We start from the raw sequence: 17,708 nt of genomic DNA on the forward strand, positions 1-17,708 counted from the left end.
TACTAATCTAAGAAAAGAAAGACAGGTTCAAAAGTGAGATTTTATTCATATTTGTTACTTACTCACAACCCAAGGTATGATAAAACTGATAAAAGACAGTCTAGAATAATGTTAGTTTACATCACTTAATTCAATTCACGTTTTATTAATAAAATACTGAAAGGAAAATAACAACATCGCAGGTTCAGAAAAACAGATTGGCTACTATGACTGAAAAATCTACACTATCTTAATGGGTCACAACTGATTGCTTCTTTAATGTTTATTATTTAAAATTACACATATTACAAAATTTCAGACACACCCACTTCTGTGCTCATAAAATATAACTTCTGTCATATCAAATTTCAGTAGATTGGAAAGAATTTTCTGCTGAGATATTTCATTTCAGCATATATCAAAAGAACAGTGAGGGTACTCTCCACACCTATACAGGGGTGTAACACTGCAGTCCCAGCTGCACTTTTCAACTACCCATCCAAAGAATCGTATTGCAAGCCACTGCACAAGCACACAGTGATGATCAGAACATACCCATTCTCCTACGCTGATGAAAACCACCATCAGGCTATGGCCTAAATTGTGTCCTCTGTGGTGGACACACAGACCTCGGACTCCAGGACACAAAACAAAGCAGACTTCAGCTCTGTATTTTAAGGCAAAGATAAAACCAGCTCCAACTGAAACGGAGATGAGTACCTTCAGCTGCCACCGATTACCAAGAGCTGTAGTTGCTCACCATTATGCAGAGATTGATCACACTTCATGTAATAAATTTTAACACCAACATTGAGGCAGCATGTTACCATCCTACCATAAAGACAGCCACCACAGACTGGAAAATCATAGGCAGATGAAACGGCAATGAAGGAGCCAATAGTTTGCATGCAAACATGGTGTTTGACTGTTACAGTCTCAGGACTAAAACTGTTAATTGTGCAAACACAAGTTAGATAATTATCTTCCATTTCTCTTTTTATTTTAAGAACAGACGGGCCTCACAGAACAAAGGAGCTTTACCAAATGTTAAACCTGGAATTACACAGACTTCAGTTACAAAGATTAAAACTAATCTGCTAAGGAAAGAACTCTTCCCCCACTGTGAATACATTTTTAAAAACCTCATTAGGCAAAGCAGCAGCCTGACTCTCAGTCCAGAAGAGAGAAAAAACAAAACAATAAAAAACATTTTAATACTGCACTGCGGAAGAAAAAAGGAATTATTTTTACAGAAAACAGAAACAACCAAAGCAGACTGTACGGCAGCAATTGTTCCTAGGGAAGGAGCAAACAAGTGTATATATATGGCATAGTACCTGAACAGCCATTAAAACTGTTTTAACTGCCAATGCTTTATCAGTGGGATGTACTGGGAAAGGAATACATTCAAAGTAATCATAGTTTTGAGTAAACGTGCTACAGGGAACGGAAAATGATCTGTCATGACTATACATGTACAAATCAACAATAACAAAACTTATTTACAAACATTTATAGCTACAGGCATAAAGACCAAGTTTAACACTTGTGAAATGTAGCTGATTGATAGACCTGGACTGATAAAAGTTCCAATCTTTAGTAATAACAGAGTAATATTTCTACACTGCAATAACCATATGGCTTCAATCAAGTCTACCCTGAAGTCTTTGCTTCTACCTGATCTGTACCATGAAACTGAAAAGCTCTACAGGTATTTTAACTTTCATTTGTAACATGGATGTGCATCCACTACCTACCTGAGACCCCCCCCAGCACTCTACCCAACAAGCAGCCAGCAACCTAGAGCTGGTACTGTTACAAACTTCCCCAGTCCGCTCACAAAAAGTTAATTTTGTATCATGTGGATTCATTCTTCAAAGGATATATTTCATCATCTGCTATGTTTTTAAGATAAAAAGAAAGATTATAAAAAATCAATTCTGTATGCAAAAAAACCTAAACCCAGAAGTGATTAAAAATAGACTAAGGTGGACATAATTAGTAACTAATAAAAAAACCTAAAAGTCTTATTTATGAAACTCAACACTTCACTAAGTCATATAGTTGACTGCCCTCAAAGGATTAACAACCAGACCAATTCACAAGTACCTAAGATGCTTACATAATTAAAAGAGTAAGATGTAAAGTCAAAAAATATATTTTATCCCTTCAAGATCAGGAAAGTAAAATAAAATGCTGGTTCTGTAACAGTGCAACAACTGCAGCATATTTTGCACGCAGCACATGATTTGCTACATTTAGTGGCACTTAAGTATTATGCGGTAAATACTGAAAGTAAGACAAGTTTCTGATCTGCATAAGCGTAATCACATCATTACCAGAGTTGCTAAGCTACAGCATTCTGAATAATACCAAGTCAATTTTAGCATTTCGATCATTAGCCTTAATACATGTCAACATCCTGCTTTACATCTTGCTAAGAAAGCAATCACTGAAGCCAAGTATTTCATGAACTTGCCACTGGGCTTGGACCAGGTTCAGTCTGACCAATCGTTCTCATCAAACTCTGAATCATCATCAGAATCACTGTATTCCACGGCAATGCGTCTTGAAAGGATGGTTGCCACATCGTTTCCAACAGGCTCTCGCTTTGCTTCTTGCTCGCGTTGCTCCTGCACCTTTTTCAACTGAATTCCTGTAGAGACAATTACTCTCAGACAAAGTTTTCTGCACAAAAGATTTTAAATTTCATATTGGTGAATTTTGTATTCTAACAATATATCCAGTAAGAAGAAGAAAGAAAAAAAGAAACCACTAAGTTGAAGAGCCTCCCCCAGCAAGGAAGATAGACAAAAAAGGCAGACTGGAGTCCATTCCTAGAGGCTGAATGCTTCTAGACTTCTAAAATTGCCAGCAATATGTTAAAACTAAATATTCAAGACTGTACAGGTTCTTTTGATCTGAAGATGAACGTTTTCACAATTCTGTTTGGAAATACCATTAGACCTACAGCTCCATAGTGTAAGCTGTCAGGAGCAGCCATTAGTCACTGGTTAAAAATCAGTGGGCTGAAGCCTGGTGTTGGGTAACTCAGTTCTTCTGAAGAGAACCAAACATCCATGTACTTCTCCTGGCTACTTTACAAAATAAACACAAGTACTGTTTTAATTTGATTACGTCCACACAAACACTAGAACACATTTAACAAAGCTGTACATCTTGGAACATGAGGATTTAGAAACAGATCCAAAGTCAGGGCTGACAAATGTTGGAGTAGGTGTGTCGTACCTGTGGTTAACTAGTCTTGTAATGACATTTCTGCCCAGCTGGGAACTTTTTTCATTGCAAAAAAAGAAAAAAAGAAATAGCTAAAACTCAGTGCTCACTTACCCATTCGAATGGCAGCAAGAAGATCGCTCCGTGCATCACTTATTGGTGGCTGTGCAGGTTCATGACATTTTGCCTCCGTAGCTGGAGGAGCGTGCATTGGGGAGGAAGAGAGGGAGGAACCTGTAGCAGGAGGGCCTGGAGGGGGAGGAGGTGGGCCGGGAGGAGGAGGAGCAGTGACAACAAGCCCACTAGAAGGAGGAGGATGAGTAGCTGCGTATGTAGAGCCAGTCACCAGTCCAGAATGGGAAGGTGGCACAGGAAGCTGAAGGGGACTAACAAATGCAGTTTGTGCTGAAGGAATCATAGGGGGAGGGGGAGGAGGGGGAGGACCTGCAGGATTGTAATAATCCACCATCTGAGCTGGAAGCATCCTATATAAAACAGAACAAAAACATTCAATGCACTGAAAGTTAGGACTTAGGGAATCATCAGCCCTTAACCTGCTCTCATCCCACCTCAGCTAAAACAAAAATCAAAAGGCATTTAAACTGGTGACTTAAATATGCAAGTGATTATAAACATATGTATTGTCAAATATTGATAATACATTGAGATTTAAGGCAGATGATGAAGTTAAAGGCAGTGTCCTTTCAGCACTCCACAAAGTGAGATTTTATCTGAATACTCCTGCCTAGTTAAGTATAAAGCTGTATTTGTTACTAAACATCTACTCTGTGAGAATATTAAGTACAGTGCCTGTGATGAAGAAGGGACTAAGAAAACTGTAGACTACGTGTATCACTTCCATAGAAGACCAAGTGTTAGAACAAATATTAAGAGATAATAAAAGAGACAGGCATGGAGGACAATGGAAAGTATGAATGGAAAGATCTACCCAAAGGTATAAAATGCATCTCATGTGCTTCTTTAGTCAAGTTTATCAATTCAAATATTACTTAATTAAATTGAAAAATTTGATTGGTAAAGAGGAGGAACAGGGAAGAGCCAATTTCTTTGTTAAAATGTTGTTAAAAGAATTCTTAGGCAGAAAAAATGGGAATTAATATAAAAGTTATGAAGTAGGTAAAGAACTAGATAAAGGAGACAGGAGCTGAAGGAAAGTTACTGATGACATTGAGTGATAATGTCAATGTATGACAACTGTGATAGACTGATAATGGACATGCACCTGGGGACTAAGCACAAGTATTTCTGTTATAAACTGGAAATAGCAGAAAATGCAGGTTGGAGCAGTCAACCATAGCATAACTCAGCATCTACAGCATGACACAGTCATGAATTGGGTAAATGCTACCCCAGGATGCATCAAGTGAGGCTGAAAAACCTTGGCTTGCTTAGTTTAAAATGACACAGGCAAGAATGATTACAACTTTCCTGGGCTTACAACTTGAAAGTTTAAGCTGTTTAAGCTATTTAAGCAAAAGAAAAAACAGGCACAGACTGGTTATAAGACAAGATGTTTTCTTGCTATTGGAGAGCCAATTGCTACTCTGGAGCAAGCCTTCCTTCAGAATGCATTCAGGGAAAATATCTACACAGGAGCTCAATACATTCATATATTGAATTATGGAAGTGTCTGTGGCAGTAGGGAACTTGATTCTGTGTCTGAGGAGATCCTTCTAATTCTGTCATAAGCTCCTTTAAAAAGTCATTTCAGGGATGTAATACAGACTGCCATGTTAATCACATTCAGTGATACTTTTTCTGCACCCTTCCTAAAGTTTAAAGTATTATTCAAATTATGTGTTAACTATTTTCCACTTCAAGGGAAAATTATCCCCTTTAATATTATATTAGGAAACCTTAATATTTTACAAGCATATTGATTTCACCACATTCAAGACACAGTTCATTATTTCTGCTTTCACAATTTCTTCACTTAAGTTCAGTTCATACATTGAAATTATATCAATTTTTTTCAGCTTCCCCAGGGAGATAACTAATATATTTGAGGTCTTTTTGTGTGTATGTATTATATGTTATGATGGTTATGAAAAACATGCATCCCTCTAGTTTTGTCAAGGATCACCGGAATAAATCAGGAGTTTTACCCATATTCTGCCGGTACCACAGGTACTGAGCTATGTTGGCCATCTGAAGGCTGGGGTGGAGGTGGAGGTGGTTGCTGAGGTCTGTTTAAAGTAGCATGTCGTACGGTGGTGGAAGGTGGTCTGTATTCATGCTCATGGCTTTGGGATGCTGCCATGTACTGTGGACCATCTCCTGTTCCATATGAAGGCATTGCTATCTGCTGATGGAGGGAATGATTCGGAGTAGCAGGATAAGAATAATCTGTAACATCAGATGCATGGGACCTAAAATTTAAGTAAATGGATGCAGAAGAACAAATTATGTGAGTGTAACAGGGTATTATCTAAATAGCTCACAAGAAAAGCTAAAAAGAATGCAATCAGAATTATTTTTCTTGCAACAGAACTCCCCGATTATCAAGCACCATTCCCTTGTAAGTCCATAGAAAGCGCAAGAACAAACGCAACAAAAAAATCATGGTTTAGCTTGAAAATAAATTAGTCTGACAAGTCAGCATGAAAGGACTGAAACGGAATGTTTTCAATAGTTCAGTATACTAGCTGCATGCAGATGTCCTCCTATAATGCAAACTTTTAAAAAGGCCCCAAAATATTAGAGCTTTCTCCTGATTTTAGAGTTCTTTAGTAGCCATGAGGAGGCACTCTGTTTTTGTCAACGATTTTGACAGTCCATTATTTGAAATGATAATACATATCAGGCCTGCCTTACGTTAACAATGGCAGCAGAAAAAGGAAAGCAATACTGCAAACACTCACAATTACACAGAAGAATATATTTTACCAAAGCAGAGAAAACCAATTTCAAAAGTTAGAAAACGCTTTTTATTTTGTTTGCACAATTAATTTTGCTGGAAAGGCTTAGAGAAACTGGGAAATGTAAATATTAGTTGAGCAGAGAGTTCATAAAGATACAAAGTCTAGGATGCTCTGTCAAATAAGCCCAAGAGAGGGAGCAAAAGGATCTCTTCATCCCATTACTGCACAGAGTTGTATTAGTAATGAACAATCGTGCAGCCTGGCTTTTAGTAAACGCAGCAAACTGATGCACTTATCTCTAAGACTGGAAGCAAGGTAAAGCAACAAAAAGCCAGGGCTTTGAGTAAAACAAAATGACAAACCCTTTGGGCATTTTGTCCTCTTTCATGCTTCCTGCCTGTTCCATTTTCTTTGCGTCACTCATGAACTCAATGCCCATTTTCCTTCTCTCCCACTCTTCTTTTCTCGTTCTTACTTTTCTCACATTAATTTGCTGGTTTCTGTTTGGATTCAGCTTGTGTTTCTCTCTCTAAAGTACAATAAGTATAACAAATACATTGTAAATCGCCACAGTCTGGACACTTGGATGTCAATGTTTAATGTGTAAGTCTTACAATCAGCAAGCGAGAAGAAACATGAGCTTTATTTTACTTTAGCCTTAAAAATCACAATATAGCCAAACACACTTCTTTGGGACCTTATGGATAAAACACTGCTCGTGCAGTAGCTGTCAACATAAAAACATCTCTGAAACCAGTACTTATTTCTATATGTATGGGGGTATTTTATAGCTTAGTTCCTACAGCTAAGACTACCCCAAGATAAAAAACAGAAAGCCTTCTCCCCACCTCACTACCACTTACAAAATTAACCCTTCATGCATGTAAAGCACAGATTTCAGGATTCAATCACCAACATTTGATACACTGAAATGAAAAGTTCTCCATACATTCTAAAAATTGAAAGGCTTATATAAGTACAAGATAGCTGCCATACCACAACATCTACATCCAACATAATGATGCATCGTACAATTTCTGTTTAAAAAAATCCTACCGATTGCAAACACTATGGATATCTGCAGTCAAATACATGTTGACATTGCTGGGAGATAAAAACAAATCACTTCAACATGATTACTTAAACTCAGGAATCCTGGAAGCAAGGGGTTAAGGCTAGAAAAAGACTCAAAGTGTGTGAAACACAGAACTCATGATGAAAAATCCACATCTTGCCCTTGACAGCTGAACACCAATGTCATTTTACCAGATCAACCTATGGAAAGCATAGTCTTAATGAAATATTACAGAATAACAAACAGGAGGTAACATTTTGCATTAGAAACTGTAAAAAAAAATATTGGTCATTAAAGGATTTGAGACAGAGAGAGGAGGTCTGGATATATTATTGAAACAGCAGTAGCAATTGTCTTTAAATCTTTTGTTTCAACTACGAGATGATTACTCCCCACAAAGACCAAAACTTTACATGTACAAAGTTCTGAGCGCATTTTTTTTTTTTTTAGTTAATCTCCGCTGGACAGCAGACTGGACAGTATCAAGTCCACACTTTTGCAGTGGTGGCTGCTTCCTCAGCCTAGCCATTCAACAATTTAAACACTAAATTGTCACACACTTTTTCCAGTAGATTCTATTTATTCTAACATTACTGCTAGCAATTAATCACAGCAGAAAGAGGAAATAAAGTAAGTGGGAAAATCCTCTAGTGAGACCAGCTTAGTGTACAAACTCAGACTTCCGTGCACACCAGAAGGTAACTCCCACTGAGCTCAAAGGGAATCCCAGACAATGAAGATGAATTCTACTGTGTGTCTCTAAGAGTTTTCTGCTATTTCAAGCAACAATGTTGCATCTGGTTCTGTAGCTTGCTTTTTAGACAAATATTACATCGATAAAACTGAACTATTCCTCATTAAAGCATTTTGTTAGAGACAAAAGTATGCTCAACTGAGTAGATCACAAAAACATTTATAAAGCTATCAGCAGTGTAACGTAGGAAAACTACTCACAAAGAAAGAGGTACTGACATCTAGTAGAGGTAGACTTAAATGCTTTTGTTACTACAGCTACTCAAGATCAAATATAAAGCATGCAGCAAACACTTATTTCACTACAGTGCATAATATGATGATGACAAAATGCTCATCTGAAGCTGAGAAAGAAAAAATAATTACAGAATTTATGTTATTTATGCTTTAAAATAATTTTGAGAAGGACTTTAAAACATGCATTTTATGTTTTATCTATTCTAACTATTCCCAATCTGTAAAAACACCTAATTCTACTCAGTATTTCTGAACATAAAACTGTGGTATAACAAACAGCTTTGCTGTAAACACACCTAGTATCTGGGGACAGTGATCCCTCGGAAGATGCTCCATGGTACACACTTTGAGACAACCTGTTGTCAGGTCTAAGCTCTTTGTCATATGCCATCATATTCCACTCCTGGCGTCTGTTCCTGGCTTTTCTAACCTTTTTCACCTCACGGGTGGTGCCATCTATACGCTTTTGCTCCTAATGTTCAAACAAAAGAAATAAAGCATGCAAAGAGAGAAAAAAAGGAAAGGAAAAAAGCTGGTTAAAATGCAGTTAGAGTGCATGAAAATAAGACCAGATTTACAGAGCCAAGTCTTCATAAAATTTCTCTGCACTGAAAATGAGACTGTCTCCTTACACTATGAACCTCATTAGCAGCAGGACTGCTGCTTTGCCCTTTTGTGTAGGATGCACATGCTATTGTTTTTCCCAATACAGAAATGTGACTGATTTTAAAAGCCAGAGCGTTTAACTTCTTCTGACATCATATGTCATTTATTTAGACCGTCCTAAAGCACTTGTAATTTCCTTCTCCTGCAAATCAATCTTATGAGAATATGTTAAATATGCTCAGGGTTATTTTGGTTATTTGTTAGGGTCACAATCACCTGAGGCCCTGGGGAAGCACAGAAAAAATTAGAAACATTTTGCTATTTCATAGTCTATGTGAAATTATTTTTTTGTTTGTTTTAACTTCCTTTCCCTTCTTAGATCTGATTAACTACTGAAATTCCTCCTAGTTGTTCCTCATCATTGTTTCCCATTATCTTATATAAAAATGAATTACACTAATCCTCTCTGCAATGTGTCAGTATTATTCAGGCCAGTAATATATTACAGCTTGATAGCTTCAAGACAAATCAGTCTGTCTAGTTTTTTTAAATACTCCTACGTAATTTCAGGCCCAATGAATGTCAGTTTTTCTTTATCAGTAAGATCTCCTAATAGTGGGACTCAATGCTTTCACACCTCTGAAATGTTGTCCTCGCCTACTTCTGACTACTCAGTATGAATATAAAAAACATACTGGTGCTTCAGTAGAAAAACAAACAAGTTTGCCCAATCCAAACTGAGAAGGGTATTTATGTGCTACTCCTTTTCTCAGTATTCATAAGGGTGTTGGATTTTGTTTTTAATCAGGTCTAGAGCCCACATCTTAGAATACTAATTCATAAATAGGTTAAGCATGTTTTATCTACTAGTAAGTCAGTATTATGCTTTTGACTACTAGAAAAATAATTTCTTAGGAAAAAATTATATTGATATTCTGAGAATGCAGTCATATTCAATTATATTTAGAGAAGAGTTCTATAAAACGCTGATATGCAACCATTTTATTGTGCAATCTCTACCTTCAAAGTAAGGGACAATAGTTGGAAAGCCAGCCTCACCAAAAAGAAAAAAGTACACCACAGATGAACAGGGATATTTTACTCCAACTGTCACACAGTCACTGAGTAAATAATTCTGAAATAATGTGTTTGGCATTATACAACTAACAACAACAAAAAAAAAAATCTATCAAATGGCTGACTTGCCCTTGTTTTGCATCTCTTGCTTGTTGATGCATGCCCATATGACGGACCTGCTGATCTGCACCTGCTAACATTAAGAAGGACAGAGAAAAGTTCAACATCCAAATGTTCTTACAGCATTTGCTCATTCATGGCCCCTGCAGTGAGTAGATTTTTGATCTGATTCATGTTAAGTAAAGATCATCACCTTGGTTCTTAATTACTTCCTATAAAATCTTTTTCCTCCCCAAACTTTTTAGAATCACACCGTTTTTTATCTACGTTATGCAAGGCTTTACTTTCTCCTTTAATACCACTTCTTCACATCAAAATTTTCCAGTACGGGAATTGGAGCAGAAGGGAGACAGATTCAGTCACGCTTTATTTTAAGTATATAAAGTTTTGCTAATTGCCATGGTTGAATATATGCTTGTTAAAGGTTTTACATCTGTCTTTTTTCATTTGATTGCTGCAAAATTTAATTTGTTTTAATCTGTGACTTTTATCCTGGTTCATTTATTAAGATTTTGTTGCTAAATCATGCTAGATTTGAGAGGAAAGTACAAGTAAGCCTTTTGGTTAACTGAAAATACGCTTTAGTTTTTTCTTCTCATAGAAATGTAACTCCATCCTCTAAGGGTCACAACTATGTATTTCTTCCAAGTTTCTACATAAAGTAAATATCCACCTTTTGACCAATGTATGATGCTGCTCGGAAGACAACCATTTTGATACAGTTCCTGTACAATCAGGAGTGCTTACACAACTGCTTACATATAATCACCTATTTAAAAGTTTGGTTTTAAAGAGATCACTATGTTTTTTATGAAATAGGTAAATACATATGCATGTATAAATAACCAACATAAAATAAACACAAAGCTTAGTTCATTTTTATTGGATCAGATTTCAGTTGGATAGTTGTTCCAGACCAGCATATGTAAGTGTGCTAATGAATAAATATGCTGGAACACTTTTTACTCAAACCAAGTACTAAACCCTACTGGTATTGATTTTTTTAATTAAATATTATATAAATACATCTCTAAAACATTTAACTTCCTCCAAAACAGTGGGGCAGACCAATTACTAGCAGCTGACAAAACTATATATACTTCTACCTACATATACCTCTAATAGAGTATTTTTAAGTTGCTCCAGTAATATTTTCATTACCTTGACAAACAATGGTGATAGCTCTAGTTTTAGTACCTAGGGCAATGACAACAGAGTTCTAGGGGAGCTGAAGCCTTTCAAAGTAACTACAGTTGGAAATATTTCTTAGGAAACTTAAGCAATATTAAGAAGAGTTATTTCCTTTAACTGAGTGTAATAGAAGCTGCGGCAGACAAGCGGATGTTGTAGGTTAAGCCAGAAAACAGGTACATCACTCAGCTGTGATTTCAGCAAACATAACAAACATATTAGAGCCCTCAGAGTTAAGGTAATTTTAAGTTTGATATTTGCATCAAGAGTTAGCAAATGATATTTCAAGCGTCTTAATAAAGAATTAGAGCTAGTAACAGAAAGTAGCTTCAGTAAGTGTTTGCAATAATTTCAAAAAACTGGAAGTGTGAGCCCCGAGTATTTTCTTGACTTCACAAATTTACAAGATCCTATCAATCATAAGTCATCAAGAAAGATTTTTAAAATACAAGCCCTCCATATTTAAACATTTCTACTTATTCAAACAACTAATCATTCCTCTGAAAAAATGCGGAGAAGTAGAACAACATTCCTTTCATTAACCAATGGTTAACAACTGGTCTACAGTCATTCAATTCAGAATATTACTGATATATGCAAAAGTCAAAAGTAACTTCGTTGAACTCTTAGGCACTGATCTACTGATCAGTAAAAAAATCTTTTTTACTTTTGACAGTAAAAAAACCAAAGAGTAGACCACAGATTTTAAACTTTAAAGAGTTACAGTTTTCTTCAGAGGAAAAGTTCACCTGAAAGAGCCAAATCAGAGAAAACCTGCGTTAGATTTCTTCAGTTAAACTGCATACAGAAACAATAAATAAGTATGACAATTGAAGGCAGGAAAAGGAAACTCCTCATAAATTGGGGATCAAGTGCTCCCTCAGTAAGTTTGCAGACGACACCAAGTTGGGTGGGAGTGCTGATCTGCTGGAGGGCAGGAAGGCTCTGCAGAGGGATCTGGACAGGCCGGGTCAATGGGCTGAGGACAACTGTATGAGGTTTAATAAGGCCAAGTGCAGGGTCCTGCACTTCGGCCACAACAACCCCATGCAACGCTACAGGCTTGGGGAGGAGTGGCTGGAGAGCAGCCTGGTGGAAAAGGACCTGGGGGTGCTGGTTGACAGTCGGCTGATCATGAGCCGGCAGTGTGCCCAGGTGGCCAAGAAGGCCAACAGCATCCTGGCCTGTATCAGAAATAGTGTGGCCAGCAGAAACTGGATGTCTGGAGTAATTCTCTTGCACTAATTCTCTGGTGCAAGGAGTACTCTCAGGCTTCACTGACCACCTGAAAAATTGAGGCTAAAAACCAGCTATATTTTTCAGCTGAGTAGGACTGCATTTGGATGTCTAGTTTATAATTTGCTAAACAATACATCCATTTCACCTGCACAGTTGCTCAACAACTTTTGTATTTTCTGCTTCTGTAGAGTACAAACTGCATAAGGAATTCTCACTTAGTAGATTCAAAATGCAACTTCAGCCACAAAATTGTTAATAGATGCTCTGGACTCATTCCTGGTCACTGCTATCGTAAGGACAAGAACAAACGAAAGTGACAGTCTGTTAAGCAACCTGTGGAATGAACAGTGCCTGTAAGACATCTCACCAAAATGCTCCAGCTCTCTAAAGGTTCGAGATGATAAAAAGTTCATTTGCACACCAGCTTCTGGAAGGCTAAAACCCAGATTTCTTCCTGTCACAAAGTGACACCTATCTATGCAAACTCAAATATATGCTGCTTTCGTCTTAGTTGGTCTCGTTACGTATTTAATCAAATCAAATAGCACTTCAGGTAGAATTTATCAAGGGGTATTTCTGTGGTGTATGGCTACAATGCTACATTATTCAAATTGAGCATATTTTACATCTGGTTTGTAGACTGTAATAAGACAATTAAAATCTACCAAAAATATACCATGGATGGAAATAAGTGAGACATGCTCCCTAAAACATAGTCTAAAAGCAAGTTTATATATAAAGTGGTTTTGTAAAGATCTCTGAAACTGTCAAAAAAATTTCAAGCAACATTGTAATTTTTTTTAAAAAGCTTTTGTATTTTCTCCTTTTTAATATTAAATCAGAATGAAAAAATTAGCAGTTGATAGTTTCTTTTTTCCTTCTCTCTAGTGAACAGATCTAAATTCGAAGGGACAAAGATGGGAAGAAAAAAACCCAAAGGGTACAATCATCCCTATATATTTTTCATAAAGAAATACTGAATGGAAGTTGCTTTAGTTCCCATCTTTTAATCAGCTCTGGGACTTATCATATTGAGAACAGAGTGGGATTATAACCTTGCATATACATTTGTGCACAATTATACAAATAACCAAGTGAATATTTTCCAATACTTTGCTTTCGACAGTAACTTCTACTGAAAATGTTTACTCAGCTTTTTCAACTCTATCTAATATTTCAATACTGAGATACCTGCTGAAACAGAAAACATTTTTGACTCATACTCCTAACAGGAAGACCTGATTTATTTCTTTCAGAACGTTTAAAAGCCTGAATTCATTAAATGTTTTAGTTAAACCAAGTCCTCATATTTTGTTTAAAAATGTTGCAGTTGGAAAGTTCTGTCTAGCAACAGGAACAAGGAATTAATAGAATTTAATAAAAGAAGAATAGTAAAGCTTTCCAGTCATACCCTACAATTTGATTTGTAAGCAGGTAATGTATATATTAGCATATATATATTATACACGTGTGTGTGTATGTGTGTATACATAGTAGCATGTGTTAGGTATATATATTAGCATGTGTATTCACATAGTAGACAATATATATACACACGTGTATACTACATGTTTATATATGCTGATATATTATGATTGCTGATTATAGGTATGCTAATATATATGGTACATATGCATATTTGTACATACACAGGTGTGTATATATGTGTACTGAAAACTAAGTAGCTTCTTTCCATTTCCTCTGAGCAGTTTGTGCATCTTGTTTGGATTCCTTTTATTTTAAATTCCTTACCTCTCACTGGACCTATGTAAAAGGGCACCTTACACCAGATAAGATAGGTAGTCATTGCTTCAAACTTTCCTTCTTCACTTTTTTTTTTTCAGAATTATCTTCAAAAATCTTAAAGCCATCAGATTTGATAAAAAAATTGACCGTAAAGAAGCTGCAGAAGTAGCAACTAATTTCTTCATTCAAAATTAAAATCTATTATGAAAATCTTGATTGCATCAGAATACATATCTTGGATCAAACTGCTGAAGATATTCCAGAAGGACTGAAGACACTTTTCTACGAAAAAGCCTTTTTTTGTTGGTTTTAAACTTAGAGGAGACAAAGAGTATTACTCCAAAAATTAATCTCCTCTTATTGCTGAACACAGAATAATTTTGCTGTGTATTGTCATCTTACTAACCTGTACCAGGTGTAGAAAAGCAAAGAGTTACTATCAAGGGATTAAAAAACTCAACAAAATACTTATTTCTGGATAAGCTCATATTTTGCTACAGGAGTTAATGATGCTGGATAAAGAACTATGAAAATAAAGGAAATTACAACTCAAATTCCTTCCCCCTGACCCCCTCCCAAATCACAGTGTCTTTTTCTGAAGCACAACAGGGCCATTCTTCTGAGTACTCATAAGCAGATCCTGGCAAAGGATTAAAGAAAATATCTTGGAAGATAACTACAGTTCTCCTAAACTTCGATTTGCCAATTTCTTTAAATAGACAGTATGAGCTATAAAAACTGAACCAGCTGAATCTACAGCCACGTATAAAGAGGAATAGTCTTTCCCTGCACACAAACTAAGTATGGCCTAGCAATTTTATGCCTTGACAACTGTACACAAAACTGTAAAACATATACTTGCTATTATATTTCTGCTTTTACCTTTTGTCTTCTCTTTTCTTTTCGCTTATCTTCAGTATCTTGTAACATTTTTTCTTTCCAAAGATCAAAAAAATAGGAAGGATCAGTATAGAACTTCAATCCATCTTTCTTATCATCCCTGGAAATATAATAGAAGAAGAGCTAAGAAAACATGAATTAGTATTTTTCAAACTAACAAAACTCACCTTTGACGACCAGCCAAGCTTAATCTTCTTTGCATGATAGGATGACAGCATGCCAAGTGCATTAAATGCCACTCTTGGTGGTTACAGCTTACAATTGGCTTTATTCATGCCACGAATTTCAGGGGAAAGGGGTGGACCCCCCAGCCTTTTGGGAGGTATGCTGTTAGGCTATGTCTCATCAGAGCTCAGCAGGAGCTGACCAGGCTCCTGCATCATCCAGCTCCCTGGAGGGAAATTCACTGGTGCTGTAAGAAGATCAGTGCCAAGACAGGATGTGTAGGGCACAGAGGAGTGTAAGAATGGAACTCAACTGTCTCAAAAAAACTAGAAAAGGAGTGTTTGGCTCAATCCAGACTGGTCTTAAGATCTGAATTTAGGGACGAAGTAGGTCTGAGTACCTTCGCCCTTATAAGAGAAAGCACAAGACAGTCACTTTTCTCAGTGGGACTCTTCTAACTACAGAAAGGGCTAGCAAAGGGGTGGCAACTGAAAGGTTGAATCCTACCAGACTATTCTAGGAGAATTTGAGACAGAGCTGATCTGAGCTTGCCAGCTCCAAATGGCAGCAGGAGCCAGGGACAGCCAGACTAAGAAGCCACAAAAAAAGGTATGCTATCAAATGCTAATTTGACCCCATGGCCTGGAAATATGGAATCTTCTAATATCCTAAACTCCTGGAAAGCAATGGGTGTAGAGGGAGTCAACATGGCAGGGCAGCTGGCATGGTCCAAACACCATATGACTGTGATCCCAGTCTAGCTTGCTAAACTGGTGTCCTTCAGAGTCCCTTTCGGCTGTGGGTCCTAATGGCTTTCCTAGGCAAATTTTGGTGGCAGCTGAATACTGATTTCTACCAGCAAGATCAAGAGCGATGGAGACCCAGCACTCAGAAACCTTACAATCACTGGAGCAGGGTACAGAGCAGATCTTGCATACTGTCTGGTTATACAGTCATGAAACCCTTACTTCTTGTGTGCTAAATCTCCTCACTCCAAACATCTAACCTACTGAAGGGGGCACTGGGGCCACTCTTCTACCCCTCCAGCTTTGGTCAGGCTACAATTTGAAGTTTGTTTAAGCTTTGTCCAAGGCAAATACAAATAACTTAAATTCAGCAGATTTACCAAGAAACAGAATTTAAGTAAATTTCACTAAAGTATCCCTAATAAAACAGCAACAACAACAAAGGTCACTGGCATTGTCATCCGTATACATATTAGGACATAGCTGTGCAGAACAGCTGGTCAATAACAATCCTTACTAAGTGGATGCCTATAAACACCACCATTGCCTGTAGCCGCCGCAAAAAACACATCTTTCAGCTATAAATCTAACAATTTTACCTTCCAAGTAAAAGCTCTTAAAAACTAAATACGCTGCAAATGCTCCGCTATGTCATTCCTAAAAAAATTTCCAATCATTTACTGTAGATTGAGTGCCTGCTTTACACAGATACCTCACAATCTAGTAACTCTCAAAAGTTGAAGGACACAGTAAAAATATGCTGTCCACAACCCTTCAGATAGACAAATTATACTCATTTCATGAACAACAATAAACTTAAAGGAAACAGGAAAAGAAAACAGAAAACAAGTTCTGCTTGCTTCTCTTTTATTCACCAGTAAGTAACCAGGAAAAGGTAAAGATTTTGTGTGCACACGTGTGTATATGTCACAGGGAAGAGGAAGAATAGAGGGAAAGCAAAAGAAACAAATCCAGCTTTCTGGATAAATGAGCCAAGGAAAGCATTTTGGTATGCTATTAATTTTCTTTTCACTTTTTACATAATCAACAGCCCTTGCTCTCTGATCCCATGCTGCCATGTAGCACTTAGGATGAAATATCATGATTTTTGTCAGGTACAACTTATGATTTTAATTGTGGTAATAGCAATTTTTGTTTCCATGAACAGGGAATTCCCTCCAAATATAAATCTCAATAACGAATACAGCTTTCCTCTTCTGCTGTAATTATTCTGGGGTGGTTTACATGGCACCGTGCCTCCTTGCAGCAGAGGGAGTGCAACTGACTCCAAGGGGCAAAGGGATTCTTGCTTATGAGCTGGCAGGCCTCATCGAGAGGGCTCTAAAATAGATTTGAAGGAGGAAGGGGATAAAACAGGCTCACTAGAGTTGAACCTAGGGGTGGCATGCTGGACTTGAAATCAATAGCCCAGCTCAAGTGCATCTACACCAATGCACATAGCATGGGCACCAAACAGGAGGAGCTGGAAGCCATTGTGCAGAGGGACAGCTATGATGTAGCTGCCATCACAGAAACATAGTGGGATACTTCTCATGACTGGAGTGCTGCAATGGATGGCTATAAGCTCTTCCAAAGGGATAGACAGGGAAGGAGAGGTGGTGGGGTGGCTCTGTATGTTAGGGAGTGTTTTGATTGTATAGAAATCAATGACTGTGAAGACCAAGTCAAGTGCTTATGGGTAAGGATGAAGAGGAAGGCCAACAAGGCAGATATCTTGCTGGAAGTCTGTTACAG

At 37.3% G+C, this 17,708-nt stretch overlaps 1 protein-coding gene across 1 annotated transcript; it reads right to left on the reverse strand.

Moving 5' to 3' along the window:
* Nucleotides 1-2,126: 2,126 nt before the first annotated feature.
* WASF3 (WAS protein family, member 3) lies at nt 2,127-15,244 on the reverse strand. Its single transcript, XM_010285234.1, has 6 exons — nt 15,210-15,244; nt 15,025-15,142; nt 8,460-8,635; nt 5,343-5,606; nt 3,331-3,701; nt 2,127-2,635 (listed from the first exon to the last, which is right to left on the reverse strand). The coding sequence occupies exons 1-6, from the start codon at nt 15,242-15,244 to the stop codon at nt 2,478-2,480; spliced, it is 1,122 nt and encodes a 373-aa protein (XP_010283536.1). The 3' UTR covers nt 2,127-2,477.
* Between the last annotated feature and the right edge of the window lie 2,464 nt (nt 15,245-17,708).

This window comes from Phaethon lepturus, unplaced genomic scaffold (genome assembly GCF_000687285.1).
Source record: "Phaethon lepturus isolate BGI_N335 unplaced genomic scaffold, ASM68728v1 scaffold54634, whole genome shotgun sequence".
NCBI classification, from domain to species: domain Eukaryota; kingdom Metazoa; phylum Chordata; class Aves; order Phaethontiformes; family Phaethontidae; genus Phaethon; species Phaethon lepturus.

What these genes read in the sequence shown, in the direction of transcription:
- WASF3 (XM_010285234.1), bottom strand. Translation starts at nt 15,244, where the DNA reads ATGCAAAGAAGATTAAGCTTGGCTGGTCGTCAAAG. An exon ending in AAGAAAAGAGAAGACAAAAG is followed by an intron (nt 8,636 to 15,024) that starts GTAAAAGCAGAA and finishes TTTGAACATTAG; the next exon opens with GAGCAAAAGCGTATAGATGG. An exon ending in TCTTGCTGCCATTCGAATGG is followed by an intron (nt 2,636 to 3,330) that starts GTAAGTGAGCAC and finishes TTGTCTCTACAG; the next exon opens with GAATTCAGTTGAAAAAGGTG.